Raw genomic sequence first — 23944 nt, forward strand, 5'->3', positions numbered from 1 at the left:
AAGGACAAATAGATGGGACTGTCATCATAAGGTTGGGAAGTTTGTGGGTGTACTGTGTGCCTGGTATAAATTAGGTCTTGTGATGTTTTCTGTGGACCACAGGAGACCTAGCTTGTCAAAGATAATAGCCTTCCTGATAAGGAACAAATAGCGTCCTCTCATATTTGGCTTTTTCTCTCTACAATAATAGAGTTAGTAGCAATCAGCGTCATACACCATTTCATTATTTTACCCTTGCTGTGCTCTAAGATTGCACTCTTTTCATTCAATTTGTTCAACACTGGAATTTGCTGATTGAAAGCATAAAGATTATGTTCCCTCCTTCATTTCATTTCATTAACCTCTCTATACAAACTAATAATTTTATTTTTGTTAGCTAGTAAAATGTATAGCCTCTGATAGGCTGGGAATGTATGTAGCTCCCTTCACCACTACCAGGTGGCCTGTGGTCAAACGCACAAATTGATTCTCTGTGCGTTGCATAGATCACCACACACAGAGCAGCGACTATGTGGATCGTAAAGAAGCTGCTGCTACTCTATGTGACGCCACAGAGTACAGACACTTTGGAGCTGCCTCATACCACTTCTTAAAATACAGCATATCACTGGCCTCTCACACCTGACATCATCTGTTAGGCTTGCTGGGCTTTATGGCGGATCTACAGCCGTCATTTCACTTCATACATAACACAGTGTACTCCTCCACTTGAGATGATCAAAAGCCAAAGCAATAAGAAATTAATTTAGAAATGCCTGAGTGAAAGAAATCACAAGAAAAGTAGAGTTCTGTAACTAGTGTACTGCAGCTAGACAGCTGCAGTAAAAGCAGTTAATAATTCCTGATTGTGTGGTTTTTGAGGTATTCCTATTCATCACTCTAAATGTGAATCAAGTTAAAGAATAAAAAAGAGCTAAATCTGCCCCAAAATATAAAGCTTTTCTTTGCAAGTGTGTGAATCCAGGAATCCTTGTGATTCATAGCCTCACTTCTAATGGCATCTGGCAGAGATGTGGCTCATTGTCATGCATCCCATGGTGCTATCTGCCTGTGGTCCGCATGCAGTGCTCACTTATGTGAGCTACACCAAGCCTCTACTCGGGAGAGGATCAAAATGAAAACACTGTTGGCAATATTTCAACAGAATTTACAAATACTGTGAAATATTTTCTATCCAAGTTACCCAAGTTATGGATGAAACCATACAGTTCAGATGAAATGCATATAAAATTTCTTTATGTGTCAGCAATTATGTAGTTGAGAGGTGATAAAACAGGAAGAGACGTCCTGCGACTGTCATAAATCATTATTATTGCAGATTTAATAAGAATTGTTGTTGTCGTAAATTTGTGATACTGGTGACAGAGCTGTTAATTAGCAGTGGCTAATTTCTGCACATTTCTAAGATGACTGATGTACTTTTTACTATGTAGAACGGCCAAGGCGAACATTTGCGTTGCAATTAAGACCAGGTGAATAGTACCATTCAATCTGAAACGTTATTTGTTTACATTCACTAAACAAAGAATCATGTTCTTATGTGTGAAAAAAGTGCAGTCATAATTAACTATTACACAGGAAGGTGCTGCTTTTTTGAATGTATGATTTAGCAGCTATCATGTTAAGACACTGATATTTCAGATATGTGTGTTTAAATTGCATTGTTACACTGTGTTAGTGGATATGTAGAGCTATCATTATTTCATTATAATCTTCTGATTTCCTCTGACATCAAAACCATATTTGTTTTCAGTATTGCCATCACCACTATCATCAGTATCAGGCAAAAATGTCTGTCTGCCTAAATGTGACATTTCCTTTTGTTTCTTCAGAAATCTTATCAAACGTTATGTGAATAGCTCAGAGACTTCTCCTCTGGGCTTCTCTCTTATGTAATCAGGCCCTGTGACAAAGAGCTCACAGATATTTACAGCAACAGTCTGGGTGAATATAGTTGCAAGAGGAGTGAGGTTTACAAATTCACACTCTAACGCTCTCCAGCAAACACTTGTGTTGGCTGGCAATGAGCCATCTCTCGGGATGGAGCAGCCAGGGCTTTAGTACCTTGCTTAAGGGTAAGTTGAGGGAACTTATTGAGAGCACTTACTCACCCAGCCTGTCTTTATTTATTGTAAATTATTCTTTTTTTTTGTTAATCATTGTAATTCCTTTGTCATATTCCGGGGCAACAAAATCCCCAAGCTTTTTTGATGTTATAAATAACAAACCTATTCCTTTTTCCCAACAAGGAGACATTCTGTATACTTACAGCCTGTATTCATCAATATTGAATGTAATTTTCAGTAATCGTCATGCAGTGGACAAGTACTTGGACAGTGGCACATTTTTTGTTTTGTACTCCAGCACATTGGACTAGAAAATTAAATAATGACTATGAGGCTATAGTGCCAACTTTCAGATTTGAGTGTGTTATGTTGGGTGACATCTCTACGGCCAATATCTCCAAAACTCTGCAACTCACACCAAAACAATATAGATACATAGCACTACAGTTATAGGAAAAATGTGTATTTTTGATTTTGGGGTGAACTGTCCCCTTAATATTGCTCAGACTCGACTTTTCTTCTTGGCATTGTGTGTAAGTGTCTGCTAATATGTAAAAGACTATAGTATCAGATGGAAATCACTTCTTATCTCCTGTGCTGGCAGTGCTCCTTGTCTTTCTGTGTGTGTGTGTGTGTGTGTGTGTGTGTGTGTGTGAGAGAGAGAGAGAGAGAGAGAGAGAGAGAGAGAGAATTAAATATCTTTCTTTTCCTTTCACCCTCACGGCTTGGTTAAACTCTGCTATGGATCACAGAGGACTGGCTTCAGGCCGAATAAAGCAGGGTCATCATGGAAAGAACATGAGACCTCAAAACACTGACACATATGTAGTTGAAGAAAAACAAATTGTGACTTTCATTAAAAGTATTCAAATAAACATTACACCCTCCAGGAACATATTAATCTACATTTCAAATGATCAGGAAAACAGGTGAACAGGATCTTTTGCATTTCAGTCTGGTTTGGCAGGAGCACGAATCCCAGAGTGTCTCGTTAAAACAGGTGGTCTATGGAAATGCAGGTATGAGTTACACATGCTGTGGATGAACGTGCAGATGCCTGGCAGACATGTCTGGTCTCCAAACACTGGCCCAGCTTCCATGAGATACCAGAGTCAGGCTGGCGCCACTATCTCCAGCTGGGCCAAACAAGATGAGCTGGCTAGCTCTTCCACGCTCAGAGGTGTCGCTTGTCGTATTTACGACCCCCTTAACCCTCCTCTCCCTCAACAAATAGCATTACATCACTGACCCCATTTCAGATCAACTTCAAAGCACAATGCATGGCCAACACATTTCACCACCATTTACTGTCACTTGAATTTGCACCTGCCCCAACATCCACTTTACACTGCTTAAGGATTAACAGAAGCAGTGAATAATGAGAGGTTCTCAGAGTATTTGTTGTGGATTTGTATGAGCATAATCTGGCATAGCATGACAGGCGGTAACAGCTGTTGGAGTATGCAGTGCACTCTGATGGAAGCTGATGATGAAACCAGGGTGACCTGATTTATTGGTACACAAGCATCTGCAGAGGAGTCACAGGAAGTACTTCCATATGGATTTTCTGGGAACTTGACATGGGAGGCACAGAGGCCTCACTCTCTAAAAAAAAAACACCCCAGGCCCATCTTTTGCAAGTGGGCGGGGGGTCTAAAATAAAATCAGCTGTCACTGTCTGCTCTTTGGACAGAGGTGAACACATAGTACTGGAGCTGGTCTCCAACACTGGCTGGGATTTGATTTTGGCTTGGAAAGACCCTGCAGGCCAGGGGTGCAGTGGCCTTTGTGTGGGATTTCTACCTGCTGAGCTCATATTTTTATAATTCACTATCCTCCTTACCTGGTAGGTGATGAGCACTCTGAGAGCGGTGCTTCTGTCTTTGTGTTGAGAGCAATATTGTCGAAATATGTGAATGATTTTTGGCTTTTTCAATTATATTTTTATGTTAATCATTTTGCATGCAAAAAATGTAACATTATACAATCTCCTTTTAATATCTGCAGAGAAAAACATGAAGGGCTAGCACTGAATTCTTGATTGTACTCTAAAATGCATTAACATTGTCCTTATGCTGAGTGCACTTCCACTCAAAATTCAGGATACAGAGGCAAAATATAAATGTTATATCAGACCTGCAGGAAAATAAACTGTGACTAAAATGCTAAATTAACTCTGGATTTTTAGCTTGAGGAGAGATTAGATTTATTATGTTAACTAATTCCAAATAGATGGAGTTCTGAGCTGCTGAGCTGTTTGTTCGAAGGCCAGTACCTCTAGGTGTTATGTCGCTCTACTTTCTCGTCGCCAGGCAAGCCATGAAATGAGGAATACTGAAGAGTAATTACAAATAAAGGCACAAACACAAGGTTATCAATGCAGGCTATCTAAGCTTTTGGAAAGGAAAGCCTTGACCTACCAACTTTCCTCTATTTCACTGAGAAATACGACCCTTCATGGTTAAGTTTAAAATAGGCTTGATTTATTTTTGCAAGTCCATGGCGCCTAGATTACTTCACTTTCTTGTTATTTGAGCGCTCAGTCTAACCTAGCATGTCATGAGATAGCCTCAGACTCAGACAGATTTTTTTGGCTACAAATTTTAGTTCCTACCACAATAATTTACACTCTATAAGTCTGTGCCATCACGACCTTAACTAAAGTTTCATTGCTTAAGTCAAGTTTTGAACTAAAAGATGCACTAACTAAAATGGAGTTGTGTCATACATGTCCCTTATCTGTCTTAATGGACTGATTGGTTTACACAAAAATACCCACCATTCCTCCAAGGCTAAAATAGCTCACCCTAGGGGACTGGTAAGCTACAAATCAAAAATGGCAAAATAAATATGCCAATGGAAAGCAGTGCAATGCATCAGTGGTTGTTATAAAATTTATTTTTAGCATGAAATTTAGAGAGCAGCTTTAATGGGTTACAATTGCAGGTTCATGAGCCCACTATTCATCTTACTTTTAAATAGCTTATCACTTTAGCTAAATGTAACTCAAAGAACTGATTTTAAAAAAATGGGGGTGTTTTGATCTGATTTGGTGTTTCATTGACTCTGTACTTTATTGAGTTTTCAATGCTTTGGAAAATGATATGCATTGATTAAATCTGTCCTTTGCTGCCAGAAATAATATTACAGATGTGAAATATCATCTCACATAGCCAGCCTGGCAGCTTTTGCTGACATTATTCTTGATATTACAATAAGTTGGATATAAATATTGGCTTCAAGTTGCTCCAATTCACCACAGAGCAGAGCTGAGATGGAGATTTTCAATATGCTGTTAGTCTTCAGAATAATGGATAGTGAAGATTTTGATGCTGTACTTTTTTCAAACATCATAACAGTCTGTTTTCATATTTCATCCTCTTATTTGCATTAGCACATCTATATCCACAAGAAGTGAGGTGAGAATACTTTGAATTCACAAACACAAAAATGTTGTGTCAGCAGCTGGCAGGATATGGAGTCTGTGGATGTTAACAGTTGGAAGAGTTAATAATCTCATTAACTGTCTTTTCAGCACATTACAATACCCTGCAGGTTAACAATAATGTTCCTTTGGTTCTGGACTGTTGGTTGATGCAATTCCAGACATAAACAAAATTAAAGTCTAATTATACCTAAGATGAAAAGAAAACAAATCTTAATGACTACTAAGACCACCTCCTGGATGATTACCTAAACCCCATGATACATGTTGATTGGAAGTGTAGTCTACAAGCAATGTCTTTATTGACAAAATATGAGTGGTAACAATGATTCAACTCAATCCATTTTTTTTTATGTAAGTCATGACCCTCTTAAAAACTCATTGGACAAAATTATCAGTTCCATTGGGCTTGGCTCTAAATGTTTCCACTTAGGAGGCATGGACCAAAATCACCTCACATCATGATAAAAACAACTGTCACTCTGGACAGTTGGAAGGTGGTATAATAAACCCTCTACGTCCTGTGAGTAACTAAATGTCAGGAGACAGGTGTGTAATTGGTAGAAAATAATGTCCCTGTACATCATTTTAAATAACTCACAAGACATCATTCACAAGATCACCACCTGCATTATGGTAGAACCTTTAAAGCATTACTATGGCTCAAATTTTGTTGTCTATATTTATAAACTGAACAAATATATTTTGATTAAAAAATCTAAATGTTTTTAACAACAAACTGGTGCTTTGTGTGTATTTAGAATGAATAAGTTATGATTATTACACAAATGTAGAATAATCACCATATGAGTCATTATCTGCAATATACTGGAACATATTAAACCAATCTTATATTGCAAAAAAAGTCCCTTCTCTGTACTTGCAACTAATCTTGCTTTAAAAACAAAACCACAGCACAAACATAAAGGGATCTGACACCCTCAGCAGTAGCTTTAATTGCATGTGTTTACACCACAAAATATTGTGTGCTACAGCTTAATAATTGGATGACACCTAATAGCACACATGAGAAGCATTTTCTTTAACAGTTTATTGGCTATTTGTGCCATAGCTGCTGGCAGCGCAGGTTGGACCAGGGCAGGACTTCCTAAAAGAGATTTAAACCAGAGGAACTGGATTCACTCTGTGGACTCAGAGGTCATCCCACTGACCAACTGTGAGGCCATGTACCAGGCAGCTGTCTCCAAGCGAGCAGATAACATCATCCCCAGCGGGGTACTTTAGTTTGTGCATGAACATATATTGTTTGCTACAACATGTTGCTACAGTATCTGCTTGAGCTGCCTGCATTGAAAAGAACATTTGTGTAATTAGATGCCAACTTTTTATGGTCAATTATAACGGTTTGCTTTCCTGTTGTGTGCTGTATAGTTTAGTCTTTCGCTGCTGCAGAGCATCCAGGGTTGCACAGTAGCTATTCTGCACTGAGCTGGTATTGTCACCATTATTGTTGGTGTTGTCATGCAGTATTAGTGGATGTGATGACAGTTTTGGAGCTGGGGAAGGGGGTCAGCAATCTTGCTTATACATATATAAATACAGGGGAAACATGAGACTCCCGTCACAGGGCAGAATATAGAGGAAGGCTGCAGTAAACATAAAATATCATATTGGCTTTACTTTGAAAGAGCACTCTCAATTCCTATGTAAATTTGAAACTATTACATAAACAGAATACTATATGAGTTTGTGTCTGTGTAAGTGTGTCTGTAGAGAGAGAAAGCAAACAGCACATAGCATTAGTTGCATCACGTTTGACGGCGGCCTGCACTGCATGCATACCAATACGAAATAGCCCTATTAAGCATCGGTCTGATTTCAGGTCATGTAGAAGTGGAGGTAGCTAATGATATTTCCTGCTTCATTAGGTCATGGAGGAGTTGGAGGTCTGTTCCCTGCCTGGGGGTCTTGCCAGTGTGAGGAAACAATTTGAGACCCAGGAAACTACAACATCACACAATGTAACCCAGTTCCATTTTCATCACAGAACTGTGCAGGTACACATGTAGAGCACAGATTATACATTGATCAGGCTAACATGAAAAAGATTACTGTGGTCAAATATGGGCAAAATTTCTGGTCTGAGCATGTTTCTGTTTGCACCCTTCCATTTAGCTTTCCATCTGTGTTACTGCATGGGGAGCTTTGCAAGTAAAAATACAAAGCAATGGAAAAGAATAATGGGTTTAATTCATAAGAATTCACTTATTTCGTATTTTGCTATGGTACAGTGTGAACAGCTTGACACATTCTTTGTCATCTTGCCACCATCTGTGATTAGTCATTTCAAACTGGAGTGAGCAATCTGGTCTAGCATCTTCTCTGCGTGGTATTCAGTTGTGTACTATTAAGCTTTGGCTGGTGGAGTAAATTGGAGTGGAGTAAGCTCACATCTGTGGCTTTGACAAAGGGGGGAAATGTGGTGAAATGAGACAGAGAGAGTTATTTGTGTGTTTGTGTGGCATGCTCACATTTTCCTCTGTCTTCAACTTCACAGGAAATGTCGAACTCTGAGGTGACAGTGTCGAGCAGCAGCAGGCAGGTCGTCCCAGGCAGTCAACAGCTAAATTTCAACCAAGAAACGATGGTACTGAACATTTGCTATCACTGTGGTCCTGCAGGCAGTGTGATAAGGCTTTGCTAATAGGCTAAACACATTGATTGCCTTGTTGAGTAAAAACTGTAACCGATTGCAATCAATGAGATTTGTGCAATTAATGTTTGTTTAGTAGTCTCTTACAGTTTGGGCTGAGACTGATACATTGCTTTCAGTTATAGTGCAGTTTTTTTAATATATTTTTGTCGCTTCTCATTTTAAATACATAGATGTCATACACCGACAACAACTTGGAATCCAGTTATGAAAACCATCAAAATGAAACAGGTAGGATGTTGTTCAGATATTTTTATTCTCTCCCATATACGCTGTCACTGCCTAACACATTATAGGGCTGCCCTTATACTTATGTCTGTGTTGACTTTTAGAAGAGGAGTTACCCAGGTACACTACAAAAGAACTGAGAGATCGTTTTGAAAGATCAATAGAAGAGGCTGCTCCACCGAAACCAATTAAGGTAAGCATTTCCTGCTGGAGTTAGGCAAAAGTATTGACAATATGAAGGGAACGAATATTTAATGTAGGGTATTTAAGATTGTATTAAGTTTTATTTGAGTACAATATATTTATTAAATTTGCAATCCTTAAGATTTTAGTCCTGGTTGATTTGTTGACACCTGTGGTTACTGGTGGTAACAGCAAGTGTGGTTAAATACAACAGCAAACACTACTTGTGCACCTTCTTTGTCAAAAATACAACAGAAGAGCAACTGGTATATCTGGTTACAGTAAAACAAACTGACGTTGTTTTAATAAAGAAGTCAGTCAAAAATAATTGGAGCAGTGATCTAATTTAATGCTGCAGACAAACACAGTTGTTTTCCACACAACAGGTGGGCACAGTGATGCTGGCTACCTTGTAGAGGGGTTGGAAGTGTGCAGCCTGTCACCTGCAGCTCTTCCATCTAACAGCTCACTGTGGCTGCTCCTTCTTGTTCCATTACTTCCTGCAATATTTAAAACTGATCCGCTATCCAAAAAATGCAGAAAGTTACCATTGTCTTGTCAGCGCTAACCTCAGTGACAAATATACTGCCTTTCTTACGACTACTTCACAATAAAAGCCACCCATTGTTTCGCCAGTTATATTCTGTTAATCTTTCTAGCAGGTGTAGGAAATGTTCTCTTTGCATTAGCAGTAACTTAATACAGTAACTGAATAGTAATTTGTACAGTAATTTGAATCCAGGGTGGGAATAGCGGACTCTGCCACAAACAATGACATTTCTACACAGAGAGCTAATAACAGAATGTAAATACATTGAATTGCTACTGCTTCGAAAATGCAAGCCATGAATAGTATTAACAACAGGATTTGATTTCCTGAAAATCTTAGGGTTATTACTTAAACTCATAATAGTGATATATTGATTTGTGGCTGCAAAGACTATAATAAGAAAGCAACGTATTCACACAGTACCATAAACCTTGGACTGACAGATTATTCATGTTTTATTATCTAATTTTTACACTTTATCTGCAAGTGTTACAACAAGGCGAAATGTAATGTACATATAACTCTGCTATGGAGTAAGGTGATGGATTTAGATATTTACCCACAAATATCATTTTTGTTCCTTAAAAAGATTGAACGTGACATCAATCGATCTAAGTGGTCCTCAAATGTGACACAAAACAACATAGTGACTAGTGAGGTTTATGAAGCATCCGCTACTAAGGCAGCAGAAGACACATTGGATGCAGTGATGGATTATGAGGACTTTCCACCCCCGCCAGCTGAGGAATCTGACTATCTTCCACCCCCGCCTCCAGACTTACTACAAATGCCATCAGACAGTCAAAATATTCCAGCATGTCATTACTCACCTGAGCCTCCAGAACCAGCAAAACCCTCCAAATACCCACTCAACAGAGACGCCTACCTCAAGCAGAGGAGTATGAATGAGCTGAAACGTCTTTACAAGCACATTCATCCAGAGGTTCGTAAGAATATTGAGAAGGAGTACTACAGTGATTACGATGAAACCGAGAACAACCAGCTAGAGGGCCAAGAGTACATGTATGAGGATTATGGTGATAGTCCTAATGATATCAACAATGAAGAATATGTGGAATGGGAAGAGATTCTCCCCGGGGAGGTGCAGGCGATGCGTTGGATGTTTGAAAATAAGCCATTGGACGCCATTAAAGATGAAACTCCTGATGAGGACGACAACAACAAAAAACTAACTCAACAGGAAATCATTTTTGGAAAAGATGTGAGACGTACAGCTTGGATGTTTGAGACCAAGCCAATGGATGAGCTGAGTTCACACAATATCAACTCGACAGAATATAAAAACAAATTCAACAAATTTGACAAAGGAGATGTCCGTGCTGCAGCGTGGCTGTTTGAAACCCAAACAATGGACACTCTAAATAAAATGCATAAGGAGGAGGATTTAACAAAAGAGATTGTGTTTACAGAGGAGGATGGAAATGCTACTATTTACATGATTGATAATAAGTACATGGAAAGCCTTGGGCACACTGAGACTATTGACGAGAGCCACCTGTTGAGTCTAAGGTCAGTGTTAGAGGAAATTAATGGAGAAGTGAAAACTGTTACAAGCACTTTTGACACTCAGTTTAAATGCATCATTATGGGACAATCAAGCCAAATGCTAGAGATTAAGTCTGTGCGTAAAATTGAAACTGAATTGGAAAACTCTGTTGCTTCACGTTGGCTTTTCGATACCCAACCTCTGGAGGCGACAAACAGAGAACCTACATCTTTGAAACTTGTGTGTAGTCTTTCCATGGAAGACAGCAATAAGGGAGACTGGGGCAGGTGGTTGTTTGAGATAAAGACATTAAATTCTCTCAATGAGTGGGAAAGCTCAAAAATTGAGAAGAAAGAGATCACTGGAGCTGATGTGCGCAAGCACTGCTTAGTGTTTGAAACCCAGCCAATGGATTCTCTGAAGGATGACTCCAATGCGAGACCCCAGTCTATTGAAGATGTTATTGGGGGCAATGTTAGATCTGCAAGGCACTTTTTTGAAAGCAGCCCTCAAGCAGAGAGGAAGAATGGTCCTGAGGTCGGAAAACTTCAAAAGGCAACAGTAAATGAAGAAATTAAAGGGGATGTGAGACACCAAAAGTGGCGCTTTGAGAGTCAACCTCTAGAGCACATAAGAGAGGAGAAGAAAGAAGTTACTCGCACTGTTAATGTTGAGGACGACCTCACACAGGAGGATGGCACAAGCTGCAGGGCAGATGTTCGCAAGAACTGCTGGGTATTTGAGAACCAGCCAATGGATACTTTAAAAGATGCTTCAAATACTCTGCCCCAGACAAAAGAGGAAATTATTGCAGGTAACGTGAGATCAGCCAGACATTATTTTGAAACGATTCCAAATGAGGAGTTGAAGGAGCTTGCAGAGGTGGGCAAACTGAAAAAAACAGTAGCACTTAATGAGGAGAGGGGTGATGTTAGACATCAGAAATGGCGATTTGAAAGCCAATCCCTGGAGCAGATCAGAGAGGAAAAGAAGGAAGTCACCAGAACAATTGACCTGGAAGAAATTGATAAAGTGGACGTCTCAAACTACAAGCAAATCTTTGAGAGCACAGATTTAAACTGGAGGGATGAATCTCAAAAGATTCTCATAGAGGGTGTAACATCTGGTTCTGTGAAATCAAATAAAAACCTGTTTGAGTCTACTCCACTGTATGCCATGCAAGACAGCTCAGGGCACTTCCACAAGGTGAAAACAGTGCGCCGTGAAGAGGTTGTGAAAGGAGATGTAACAACATGTAAGTGGATGTTTGAGACACGACCAATCGACCAGTTTGATGAAAGTATTGATAAATACCAAATTATCAAGGGCATATCTAAACAGGAAATAGAGTCTGGTGATGTTAAAACTGCAAAGTGGTTGTTTGAAACACAGCCTCTTGATGCTATCAAGTACTTCAGCAATATTGAAGATGAAGAAGTTGTAGGGACAAGTAAAAACCTTGACATCATGAAGGGAGATGTGAAAACCTGCAAGTGGCTATTTGAGACAAAGCCAATGGACATCCTGTATGAAAGAGTGGAGTTAAAGGGTAAAGATGAATCTGAAGAAATGCAAAAGGGAGATGTCAAAACCTGCACATGGCTTTTTGAGACTCAAGCACTTGATACTATCCACGAGGAGACAGCGACCGTTCTGAAAACATGCACTGTGAATCAAGAAGACATTAGAGGAAAAGATGTAAGAATGGCTTGTTTTCTCTTTGAGACGGAGAAACTGGAGAACCTCAATGGGGAGGAGACTGACTCTTTTAAGCGTGTCACTGAGATAGACATTGGGTCTGGAGATGTGTCAAGGATGAAGTACATTTTTGAAAACCAAACAGCCGATATCATGACTTCTACATCTGAGGAAGTAATGCAAAAGCTCAAGAGAGTTCAGACTGAGGACATACAAAAAGGAAATGTGGTGAACTGCAAATGGCTCTTTGAAAACCAATCCATAGATACAATCCATGATAGCCAAGAAGAATCTATGAGCAGCCGCACAGTCAATGATGTACAAGGAGGAGATGTAGATAAGGGTCGTTTCATTTTTGAGACCTACTCATTAGATCAAATCCAGGAGGTATCCTCTGAGATGGACACAGAGCAGATGAAAATTCGAAAGATTGTCCGTGATGAAGATGAGAAGGGCGATGTGAGAAATTACACCATGATGTTTGAAAATCAGACCCTTTATGCCATTCAGGACAAAGAGGGCTCTTACCACGAGGTCACCACTGTCACAAGTGAAGAAGTAACACGAGGAGATGTCGTTGGAACCCGGTGGCTGTTTGAAACCAAGCCCCTTGACGCTATCAAGGACACAGATGAAGTTTACATAATTAAATCTGTCACACAACAGGATGTGCAAAAAGGAGATGTCACCTCTGCTAAGTGGAAATTTGAGACACAACCTCTCGACAGGATTGCTGAAGAAAAGAAGGCTTTAATAAAAACTGTGGATGATATTCAAGGAGGTAATGTTAGGATGAACAAAGATCGTTTTGAGTCTGACGCCCTGTCACAGGAATCTGTTAGAACACTTAATGTGAGTGAAATACAAAAAGGTGATGTCAGGACTGCGAAATGGAGATTTGAAACCCAATCCATTGACAAAATAAGAAGCATGAGCTCTGAAAATCTGATTGAGACAGTTAAAAAGGAGGAGGTTGCAAAGGGAGATGTTAAACATTCAGTCTGGCTCTTTGAGAAAAATCCTCTTGACCACATTAAAGAGGTAGATGAAGATGAAGATCATCCAACCATCATGCAAGAGGAGATTTCTAAAGCAGATGTAAAGACAGCAACATGGCTCTTTGAAACAACACCATTTGACAACTTTAATGAGACAAAAATGGAGAAGACTGAAATCCTGGGCAAGAGCGTCAAGGAAACTCTTGAGGAACTTTATAGTCAGAAAATGGTAAAGTCGAAGGGAATACTCATTGAAGCTGATGAAATTGGTGATGTTAGGATGGCAAAATACCAGCTAATGAATACGCAGGCTCCAGAGATTCAACGAGAGGAAGTCATCAGGGGAGATCTGCAGACTATTATGATGAACCTACTGAACAGACAGGAAAGAAAGGAGCAGCAGATAGTCATAGATTCAGAAGAGAAGGGTAATATCAGTTCAACAGTACAGCAACTATTCAACCAAGAGAAAGACAGCAATATTGAAAGGGAGGAAATATTACGAGGTGACATTCGGGAAGCTATAAACAACCTTTTCGATGAGAGTGGGTCAGCAAAACATGGAATACTCATCCAGGAGGATGAGAAAGGAGACGTGCAGATGACAATATATTCGCTTCTCAATAAACAAGAGAATGTTAATGTTGAAAAAGAGGACATTGTAAGAGGGGATATAAAGAGTGCTCTTCAAAGACTGTCCAGCCCAGACAAGCCAGATCAAGCAGTGAAGATAAAGGTAGATGACGCTGAAAAAGGAAATGTTGACTTTTACTCCACATGCATTGAATCTGGGGCTCTCGACTATCTTAAACAGCTCCATTTAGGACCTGATGAGACTCCACCTGACACAGCAGAAAAAGAGAAGATTGTCGGAGGTGACATCAAGGGCACAAAACTCATCCTCGGCTGTAATCAAGCGCAAATTGAACGTACAGTGGAGGATGTTATACCAGGTGATGTTCACAACACGGTGAAAGTTTTCATGTCAGAGCCAACCGTCTCATTGGAAAGACTCCAAAAGGAGGAGATAGTCAAAGGTGATTTAAGAGCTGCTTTGAATTCATTGTCTGAATCAGTGAATCAGACAGTTGTTTTAGAGAAAGAGGAGGTGGTGAAAGGCAACATACCGAAAGCCTTGCGGTGCCTGGAGAGGGCTCAAAAGCAGTACAAGGAGACGGAGAAGCCAGATATCATACCAGGAAATATCAAAGGGGCTCTGAGATCTCTTGAGAAATCAGCAACATCCAGAGTTGAAGCTGCTGTTGAGGATTTAGTTCCTGGAGATGTGAAGGCCACACTAAAATCTCTGGAGCTGGCAAAGCAAGCTGTGAGGGAAGTTGAAAAGGAAGAAATTGTGAGGGGTGATGTTCGCACAGCAATGCAATGTCTACGAGATGCCTCGACTGAGAGGAGAAAGTGTCAACAGTTAACAGATGTTCAGGGAGATGTCAGAGGAACGATTCAACTCTTAATGGAGACTCCACCTTCACCGACGATGCAAAGGAACCCAAGCCTCGAGGGTGACGTAAAGGGTGATGTCAAAATGTCAATTAAGTCATTATATGAGATGCAGGAGCAAACCCAGCTGGAGAAAGAGGAAGTGATAAAGGGTGATGTTAAAGGAACTATCAAATCGTTGTTGGAAACAGCACAGCGTGAAACTCCCAAAGTCAGAGTTGGAGCATACAGAAAAGTTAGAGTCAAGCAGAGTCCTCATGTTAAAAACATAAACGCTGATGCACAGAGGAACATACAAAAGATAAAAACAGCTAACTTAGTTGAAACATCAAAAGAAAATCACTCCATCTCTAATGAAACTGAAATTGTTAGAACAAAGTCATGTTCTGTGGAGCAGTCTGCTCAGCAATCAACAACTGTGGTGGAGCATAAAACAATTACCCAAAACCACGGCATCAAAACATTAAACACAAAGTTTCGTAATCTAAAGTCTAACCCAAAGGGAATGATAAAAGTAGATAAAACCAAAGTTAAAACTGATGTTTACATCCTAAAACCACAAGAGCCAGAGCCTGATCTGCCTCTCCCACCTCCACCTCCACCAGTGGTAGACGCTGACCTACCTCCTCCTCCCTCTGCTGATTCTGACATTGATCACCTTCCTCCTCCACCACCACCACTCACCAGTGAGCAGGACTTCCTCCCACCTCCTCCATCTCAACAAGAACTGGAGAGCATGCCAACACAGGCAATTCATCCTTCACCATCAAAAGCAAAAAAGATGACGGTCAAAAAAGTGAAAGCTCCTGTTTTGTACCAGGTCCCGAAAATGGAGCCTAAAGTGGAATTCAGTAAAACACAACAGGTGGAGGTTGCATCAAAGAAAGTGGTAGAAATTAGCCAAAACCAATCAAAATCAACAACACATACATCAAAAACTGCTTCATGTGAAATCCCTATACCGCCTGGGTCACCACAACCACTAAAGAAAGTTTACATCTCTCCTGTGAAATTCACCCCTCCACCCTCTCCTCCGCCTTTCATGAGAGGGCAAATGAGTAAATTTAACACTCCATTAATAAAAGCAGAAGGAAAATACCGAAAGCTGAGGGAGGAAAACACACCCCCAACTACTCCACCACCCACTTACATACATGACTCAGTTACCGCTGCTCTTGAAATGCTTTCCACCAAAGACACAGAGCAGTCAAATAACAACAGATCAGAAATCACACCAGAGAGAGCTGAAAAGATGGCATTGAATGTTCATTCAGACTCTCAATCATGTGATTTATCCAAGCATGTTGTAGTCTCAAATACCCCCCAGAGCAATGTGAGCGCTAGTCATAAGACAACCCTCATAGATTCAACGATTATATCTTCTGCTAAACAGCAAATTGTGTCTAATGAGAAGGTTGTCTCCGTTCAAAAGACCTCATCTGTCTCAGCTGTTAGACAACAGATGCATACAACTGCACAGAAAACAGTTTCTGTTTCCTCCAAGCAGTCTGCTCAGTCTGTCATGACTGACAAAGTCCAGACCTCAATCATTGATGTTGCAAAAACTGAAGACATGATGGCTGATAGAAAGACTGATTCTAAAAATCAAACAAAGGGCTCCAACAAATCTGAAGATAAAAAGAAAGATGAAATCCCTGTTAAAATAGTAAAACCTGAACCTGCTGTCACTACTGAGGATAATGTCAAATCAAGCAAATCACAATCTGAGAAAAAGAAGACAAAAGGTAATACAGCACCAGAATTACCCAATAACCTTTGCAATCAGTCAAAAATAGAAAATGTCACCTCAGACAAAAATGTAAAGGAGTCAAAATCACCACAGCGTGATAACAAGAAGAAAACTGATCATTCTCCCACCAAGAACCAAGAGAAAGTTTCTGATCAGCCAATGCACACAGAAAAGGCAGCTGCCAATACAAATGGAAAAACAGGCAAACCAAACCAAAAGGTGAAAAAGAACAATAAACAAGAAAAGCAAGTAGAGACAAAAACATCCAATGAGAGTAGTGAGAAACAGAGTGTTTCACAAGATTTCAAGGTGGAAGTGAGGGAAGTTACTGAGGTGAAAGTGATCAGTGAAGCTAAAGAAGTAAAGACAGAGGTAAAGCAGGGGATTAAGAAAGTTACTCCCTCTCCTGCTGCTGCCTCCGTTCCTGCTGTTAGCATAACTGACAGCCAACTAGAAACTCCAACTCCAGCAAAGAAGAAAAAGAAATCCAAAAAGTCTAAAGGGGGTGCACAGCCAGGCCAAGGTAAAGAGTTTTCCACAGAGTCAAAGACAGATGTTACAGAAACCAAGACAGCAACATCTGAAAAATCCCACAAAACTCAGGAAACAATTGCAGTTGCCCAAATTCACAAAAATATACAAGAACAGCATATTCAAATCAAGACAGAAGTCACTACCACAGAAAGTAAAGATGATAAAAATTCAGAGCAACAAAAAGCAGTTCAAAAGCATGTGAAGGGATCACAAAAGAAGAAAGGAGTGACAGTTATTCAGCAGAGCACAGAGGAACCACCAGAAGAAAGTAGGGATGTCCCAATTACAGTGACAGGCGAGTCAGAACAAAATGAACGGGTCAAGTCCACAGCGGGGAGAACAGAGGAAGCGCAGAGGCAAGAGGTCCAAGTGTTAATCTCTCACATCACAGAGATACAAAGAGTTTCAGAAAAGACTGATTCTAAATCTGCAAAGACTCTGCTCAATACAGTTCCAGATTGGCTCATGAGTCTGGAAAGAAAATGTGAACTGGAGGGATCTGTAGTGGAAAGTGATGCAAAAAAAAATTATGACATTCTTTCACATGTGAGGAAACTAGCAGAGGCTAAACTAATGCATCTAGAAGATAATGAGACAATGGAGAAGCATGAATGTGAGCCAGTTTCTGAGAAATCTGTTTCTGGCGGGGCAACACCAAGAATATCCAAGATCAGTATTGGTTCAGCCAAAATTGAGAACCAAACAAATAAAAAGCCCTCCCATGAAAGAAGGAAAGAAGAAGTCAGTTATTGCAAGTCTGTCGACCTTCGGGCTCCCTCGCCGTCACTGAGGATGTGTTCTCCCTCACCAACGTTTATCACTATTGAATCCACACGAAGGACTGACTCACCCCAGAGAGTTACTCCGTCACCTACTCTGCTGCACAGGCCACCCACACCTCCCACACCGCCACCACGCAGGTGTGACACCCCGACATCACGCCTCACTAGAATCACACCGTCCCCAACTTTTGACAGAGCAGAAAATTTGGCTCGGCTTAAAGACACGACGGCCAAGCTTTCACGTGGCGTCACCCCACCACCACTACTTCCCCAACAAATCTCAGAGAGGAAATCGGAGATTGTGGATTCGCCTGCATCATTCCATCGGCAAATCAAAACCGAGTCCCAACTTGTGGAGGCTTCAGGGACATTGATTGTAACAACAAAGCCCAAAAAGAGTTTATCTGGGGAAGCTCAGCGGGCTGATGTAAATTCTGCACATGTAGAAGATCAAGCTAATATTTCAGAGGGTTTGAATACAAATGAAATGCAAAGTAAGTCTGAGACCCATGTGTCATTGTGTCAAAATGACCTAGATCTTGTTGAAGCTGCAGATATTTCAGAGCCATCCTCTGCATCTGTCAAAGAAAAGAGAGAGTTTTTTGAAGAGGCTCAAAAAGCTGAAATTAATAAGACCTATATGCGAAAGGATCCTATTGCTATCCCTGAATGACTAGGCCCAGACATGGAGGAGTGTGAGGCAGAGAATAAGAACAAAGAAAAGGATGAGCTTCCCAGGGCGGACATGTCTAGTCTTGTAAACAAATTTGAATCACCAGAAGAGAAACTATGTATCAGAAAAGCGCTTATCCCACTCACAGAGCGGCTTCACAATGACGTTGAAAGCACAGATTCTGACAAAGAGAAAGCAGACATCCTGGAACAGGAGATGCCAACTTTTGACATCCAGGCTATTAAAAATGTTTTTGAACTGGATGAGCAAAGTTCCTCATTCAGAGAGGAGAAAAAACATCAGGAGGAGCCTGTGTCAAGCCTGAGTGAAACAACAGCAGACACTTCAAAGCGGGAAAGTCCTCAAGAGACAAAGGGAGGCTCACGGCAGAGCACCCCCCTCCCTCCGCAGAAAAATGAGGTAGAAACTGTGCCAGCAGAACCATCAGCCTTCTCTGAAACCAAATCAATCACAGAACATTTCTCAAATGTTGATGAGTTTGGTAACAAGGTCACCGGAACAAGGACAGCTGTCACTGAGCACTCTGAGAGTGTGTCAACCCAACAGGCTCCCTTTTCCTATGCTGATGCAGTTAAAAGAAAAGCTGCAGCAGTGAGGCGAACAGAAACGTATGATGACGATGCTACTGAGAAGTTGCTGAGGAATTTCCACAAAACGTGGTCAGAGAGTGAGACAGTGTTCAAGAGTCTTGGCTACACTGTTTCTGAGGAGACAACATCACAAGTTGTGTCACATCAGACGAAGATTGTCTCATCTGGTAAAGACCTATACAGCATGAAACAACAAAAACTAATGGCATGGACTATAGATGGATGGGTTGTCTTTATAATATACAAAATCAGCATTTCTAATTACTGCATGGTATGAATTGTGTAGACTTTTCTGTGAAACAAAAATTGTTGGTAATAACCAACAAGACAAAGAGTCTACACCTATGCTAGCAGCTCTTTGAAGCTTTACTTAGGCACAGCAGTACTTTGGGCTAAATGCGACCGTTAGCATGCTAACATGCTCACAATGGCAATGATTACCCGTTGGCTGTGGTTGTTGGGAAGGATAGTAGTTGAGACCAAAGTGGTCCGACCCACCGACTGACCAACATTGCCATCCAGAGAGCCAGGCTGCTAGCATGGATAATAAAAAGTAAAATAAGGTTTTTAGCTAACTCTATTCTCTGAACACAGTGTTAATAATACAGTTCTGCACAGTTGAGTTTGAAAGTTCATCATTGACATTGGGAACAGCAGTTTGACAAAATAATCTTATCTCCAGATTATTTTACTAGTTACTGGCTTTTTCTGAAGCTTTCTACCACATCACATAGTCTTCAGTGTATGGAGTTTGCTGAGTTGTCATGGAGTTGTTTAAGAATGGTCAGAGACGATGGTTATGATCTTCCTCCCTTTTATGACCACCTATCATCATGTGATGACAACTCAACCAACTCCATTCACTAATAAAGACCATGTCATATAATTGAAAGCTCTGAAACTTGAGTTTTTATATACAAACATAATCTGTTGAACTGTGTTGTACTCACAAGTGAAAGAAAAGCCATAGTTGTTGCATTGCGAGGCAGCCCAAAGGAAATGCTCTTCTCATGAGAAAAAACAAAAAAAAAATCCATTGATTTGCATTTTATCTTTTTCAAACAGGTTCGAGTTCCGAAGTCGGAGCTCTGCACAGTATGTCGGAGGAGAGCTTATCCGATGGATGCTCTGATAGTGGACAAAAAAAAGTACCATAAATCCTGTTTCTGCTGTGAGCACTGCAGAAATAAATTAAGGTAAATATGGCATTCATTCAAATAAATAGTCACCATGGGCACCATTGAACATTGCAATATTAATTAGTAAATACCTTAGTGTTTTAATGACATTATAATTGTTTAGAAAATAGGAGGTAACTGTTTATGATTTTAATGTGGTGCACCTCTAAAAAAAAGAATTTTCCTTTCTCTTGTAGCCTAGGAAATTACGTCTCTCTCCATGGACATTTCTACTGTCTACACCATTACAAACAACTCCTCAAGTCCAAAGGGAACTACGATAATGGACTTGGGCAGAAACCTCCTGCAGGAAGTGCTGGACCTATCCCCTCAGATGCACTTGAATGGAGATATTCCATGAGCAGCCTAAGTTCAGTAGACAAAACACACAGTGGTGAAAACGATATGACACAAATATGTGATAAAAGCAAACCACACTGCAACAAAATATCTGTAGTTTGGCCCCCACAGGCCGATCCCCAGAAGAAAGCCTTTAAAATAGAGGAAGACATTCAGCTAACTAAACCACAATGGCCCCCTCCTGACAAGTCCCCCAAGTCACCAAAACACCAACACAGAAAGGCTGTTCCCAGAAGTGTCCTTTGAAATAAAGTCACCCAACTACACAGTTTAGTCAAATATAAATCCAAAGAAGAAGCAAAAAAGAATGAATGGTACAATAAGACGCTAGGAAAGGACTGTCCTGTTGGTACAGGTAAGGAAGTGTTTGGTTGAAGGTCATGCAGTCAAGTGATTTAAAAGGGAACATGAAAAGTAAGGATATGAAAGGAAACTGTGTGTATACTTGTAAATGGTGTGCAAGTAAGCAGGTTGTAACTGTAATAGTAAGTACTAGAGAGATAGATGTGGAGAAAGGGTGGAAAGTGGATGTAGACAGGAAGCAGTGTGCTTTGAACTGACAGGCTTGTCTCATGAGTAATATTTCATTCATTGCATTTTATTTCTATTTTTCCAGGCATTTGGCAGTCACATGTGTGACGTGTAGTATTTGACAGAACAAGATCAAATCAAATTTGACAAACAATTATCAAAAATCAGTTTTAACTGCTACAACAGTTATGGCTCGAAACAGCATCATGACAAATTTAAGATCTTGATCAAATAAAATAGTGATCTTCCTTTAAATCTACATTTCTGTTTAATTCTAAAATTAACTGGTTTATTGTACAATTCTCTCAATTTATTTTATTTTTTTGCTACTGTATGCCGGTTCATGGAAATAGTTTCAGTGTGTGGACTCTTCTGTTATTTTTCAACATATCAACATTTTGCATTTTTTTTAGCACCTGGCGTGCAGACTACTAAAAGCATCTTGGAATTATTTTATTTATAATATTGAAAGTATATAATATAAACAAGTGAACTGGTGATAATCATGTTTGTTTTGGACATTTGTATCCTATTTTGAACAACAAATATTTTGCAATGAAGAATTTTATTTTTTAGATTAGATGGTTATACCTTGCTTTGTACAAGAAAATTCCTGATTCTGTCATGCTGTCAGGCTGGTTCACTTACTTTATTGCTAATCTAAGGGCAATAAAATATTGAATTTAATTGTTTCATTTGTCTCTTTGAAAGTCTATGGCCTGCTTTAGCTTACATGTACTGCATGTGAAATGTGAACCTGTTACAGTAGCTCCAAAGTTCATCCATATCAAACACAAAGAGGATGTACTGTCACAGAGCTTGTCAGGTGTGTGTCTGGTTGAAGCAGCCTACAGGAGACAGGAGCAGGTCAGCAGATCCCTGTCACACCATCAGTATAATCTCATTTACAAGCTATTCCCACCGTGGAGGAGATTTTGGAGCTCAAACCACTGGTGTGTCTACAGTAGAGGAAATTATTGTATGTAGGGGACAATTTTAAATTGAGTGTTTAAAAAAAGGCAGATAAGGGAGAGCTTGAAAACATGCAACGTGATAGAGCAGCAGAGGATACAGCACATGTCTTAGAATGGCTGCATTTTACAGCCAGTCTAAAATAAGCTTATAACCAAATGTGGTTACTCATCCTCTTACTGCTCCTTAATGTGGACATCCATGAGCATAGCATACAGTTTGCTGACTGTGACCACCTGCATAAAACTCTGCAGGACAATATATTTTTATTTTATATTAATGGGTTAGTGTCTTAACTAACAACAAGAAGTAAATTATAAGTGAATTGAGGCTCTGAATAATATTTAATATATTTAAAGTAGGAACACAAACAGGTTATTGTGCTGTGTATAGTTTGCTTTATACACCTGTGACATATGTATGTAGATATTACATTTTGTATATAGTGAAAAAATTGCACAGCCCACCTACAGTACACACTTGGCCAATATAGTGTAAGCTTTAGCATTTTAATTCTTTTATAGTTATAATTTTTTTTATCTTTGAAGTTTTATCCTTTATAGTTCTTTTTCTAATTCTTATTTTTGCTCTGATTCTTATGATTTTACTTTATGGAATATTAGAGTTAGAGTACTTAGAGAAAAGAGTATGCCACCCAGCATTTCACTGCACATATTGAATGAGCATTAGACAAATAAAACCTTTGAATCTCGAATCTATTAATAGTGGCGATATGCCTACAAGCTTTAGGAGGCCCTGCATTCTTTAGGATAAACTATAATATAAATCAAACAACAAAACACCTCGGTACAGACTTGTTTGGCTCATTCAATTTTTTTTCTCAACAATTCTCTCACAGCGTCAATCTACCTTGCTACTGTCTGCGTGCAGTACTCACTTTCTCCCTTTGAGCGGATTGGAAAAGAATCCATCGGATTACACTCTGATTGGTCGGCTCTGTCTCGTCAGGCGGTACGTCAGCCCAGTCGCACTACCATGTTGCCCCCCCTAATCGAAACAGGATGCTGGAGCAAAGCAGTAGCGTATCATCAGGACCACAAGTCTGAGTGGGATGGAGACACCGAGTGAGGTAGGCATAATAAGGATGCTTTCTGTCCTTTCTACCCGACATGGCGCGCGCAATGCAGGCTGAGCTTCACTTATCTTGCGGAATGCAGTCCGATGTGATGGTTCTACTTTTTGTAATTTCTGCAGTGTTAGTAAATTCGCCTGTTCGCTGATAATCTGTCATCTTGTGGGGGTTTGATCTCTGCCTTAGTCCGTTGCGGTTAAAGGCTACCCGCCTGGGTCTTTAGTGATGCAGCTACTTTGGCTCAGTCCCCGTTTAGCACACACTGATCTCCGTCCTATAGGACAAGCCTCTCACCTCTGCACTTACGGTTAGAAATGCGTAGGCTGTCCAGGACGATGGAAGGTGCAGATGGCCAAGTTACACAATAGCCTATCAAACTTTAAACAGATGTATTTATTCATTTTAATGTGATTTTATTTTTTTTATTTTTTTGCAGAGTGCTAGTACCTTTTGTCAATGTTTACATTTAGGTAGCCTAGTATTTGACTTGGCTGATGAGTAATAACATGAGACCTAGAGACTCATTCAGTTATGGATAAATGAAATAGGTGTCAGCTTGTGAAATTTTGCTTTTTTTCATTATAATTACTATTTATTATAGGTCAATAATGAATGATGCTCAGTGAGTCAGACTTTGATGTTCAGTTGCAACA

At 40.0% G+C, this 23944-nt stretch overlaps 3 protein-coding genes across 4 annotated transcripts in view; all 3 read left to right on the forward strand.

Moving 5' to 3' along the window:
• The first annotated feature begins 3766 nt into the window (after positions 1–3766).
• On the forward strand, positions 3767–18546 carry LOC122885902 (xin actin-binding repeat-containing protein 2-like). Its single transcript, XM_044217661.1, has 7 exons — positions 3767–3912; positions 6584–6747; positions 7401–7529; positions 8030–8119; positions 8359–8416; positions 8518–8606; positions 9736–18546. The coding sequence occupies exons 2-7, from the start codon at positions 6697–6699 to the stop codon at positions 18544–18546; spliced, it is 9228 nt and encodes a 3075-aa protein (XP_044073596.1). The 5' UTR covers positions 3767–3912; positions 6584–6696.
• LOC122885903 (xin actin-binding repeat-containing protein 2-like) lies at positions 18425–21913 on the forward strand. Its single transcript, XM_044217662.1, has 3 exons — positions 18425–19324; positions 20223–20353; positions 20533–21913. Exons 1-2 carry the CDS (start codon positions 18559–18561, stop codon positions 20312–20314), a joined length of 858 nt encoding a protein of 285 aa, XP_044073597.1. The 5' UTR covers positions 18425–18558; the 3' UTR covers positions 20315–20353; positions 20533–21913.
• A 1087-nt stretch (positions 21914–23000) lies between these two features.
• The window catches only part of b3galt1b (UDP-Gal:betaGlcNAc beta 1,3-galactosyltransferase, polypeptide 1b), a 53711-nt gene continuing 52767 nt past the window's right edge, over positions 23001–23944 (forward strand). For both annotated transcript variants that reach the window (XM_044216914.1, XM_044216918.1), the window contains exon 1: positions 23001–23288. The gene's annotated coding sequence lies outside the window, so the exon portion shown is untranslated. The remainder of the gene's footprint in view (positions 23289–23944) is intronic.

Source organism: Siniperca chuatsi, linkage group LG12, assembly GCF_020085105.1.
Source record: "Siniperca chuatsi isolate FFG_IHB_CAS linkage group LG12, ASM2008510v1, whole genome shotgun sequence".
NCBI classification, from domain to species: Eukaryota; Metazoa; Chordata; class Actinopteri; order Centrarchiformes; family Sinipercidae; genus Siniperca; species Siniperca chuatsi.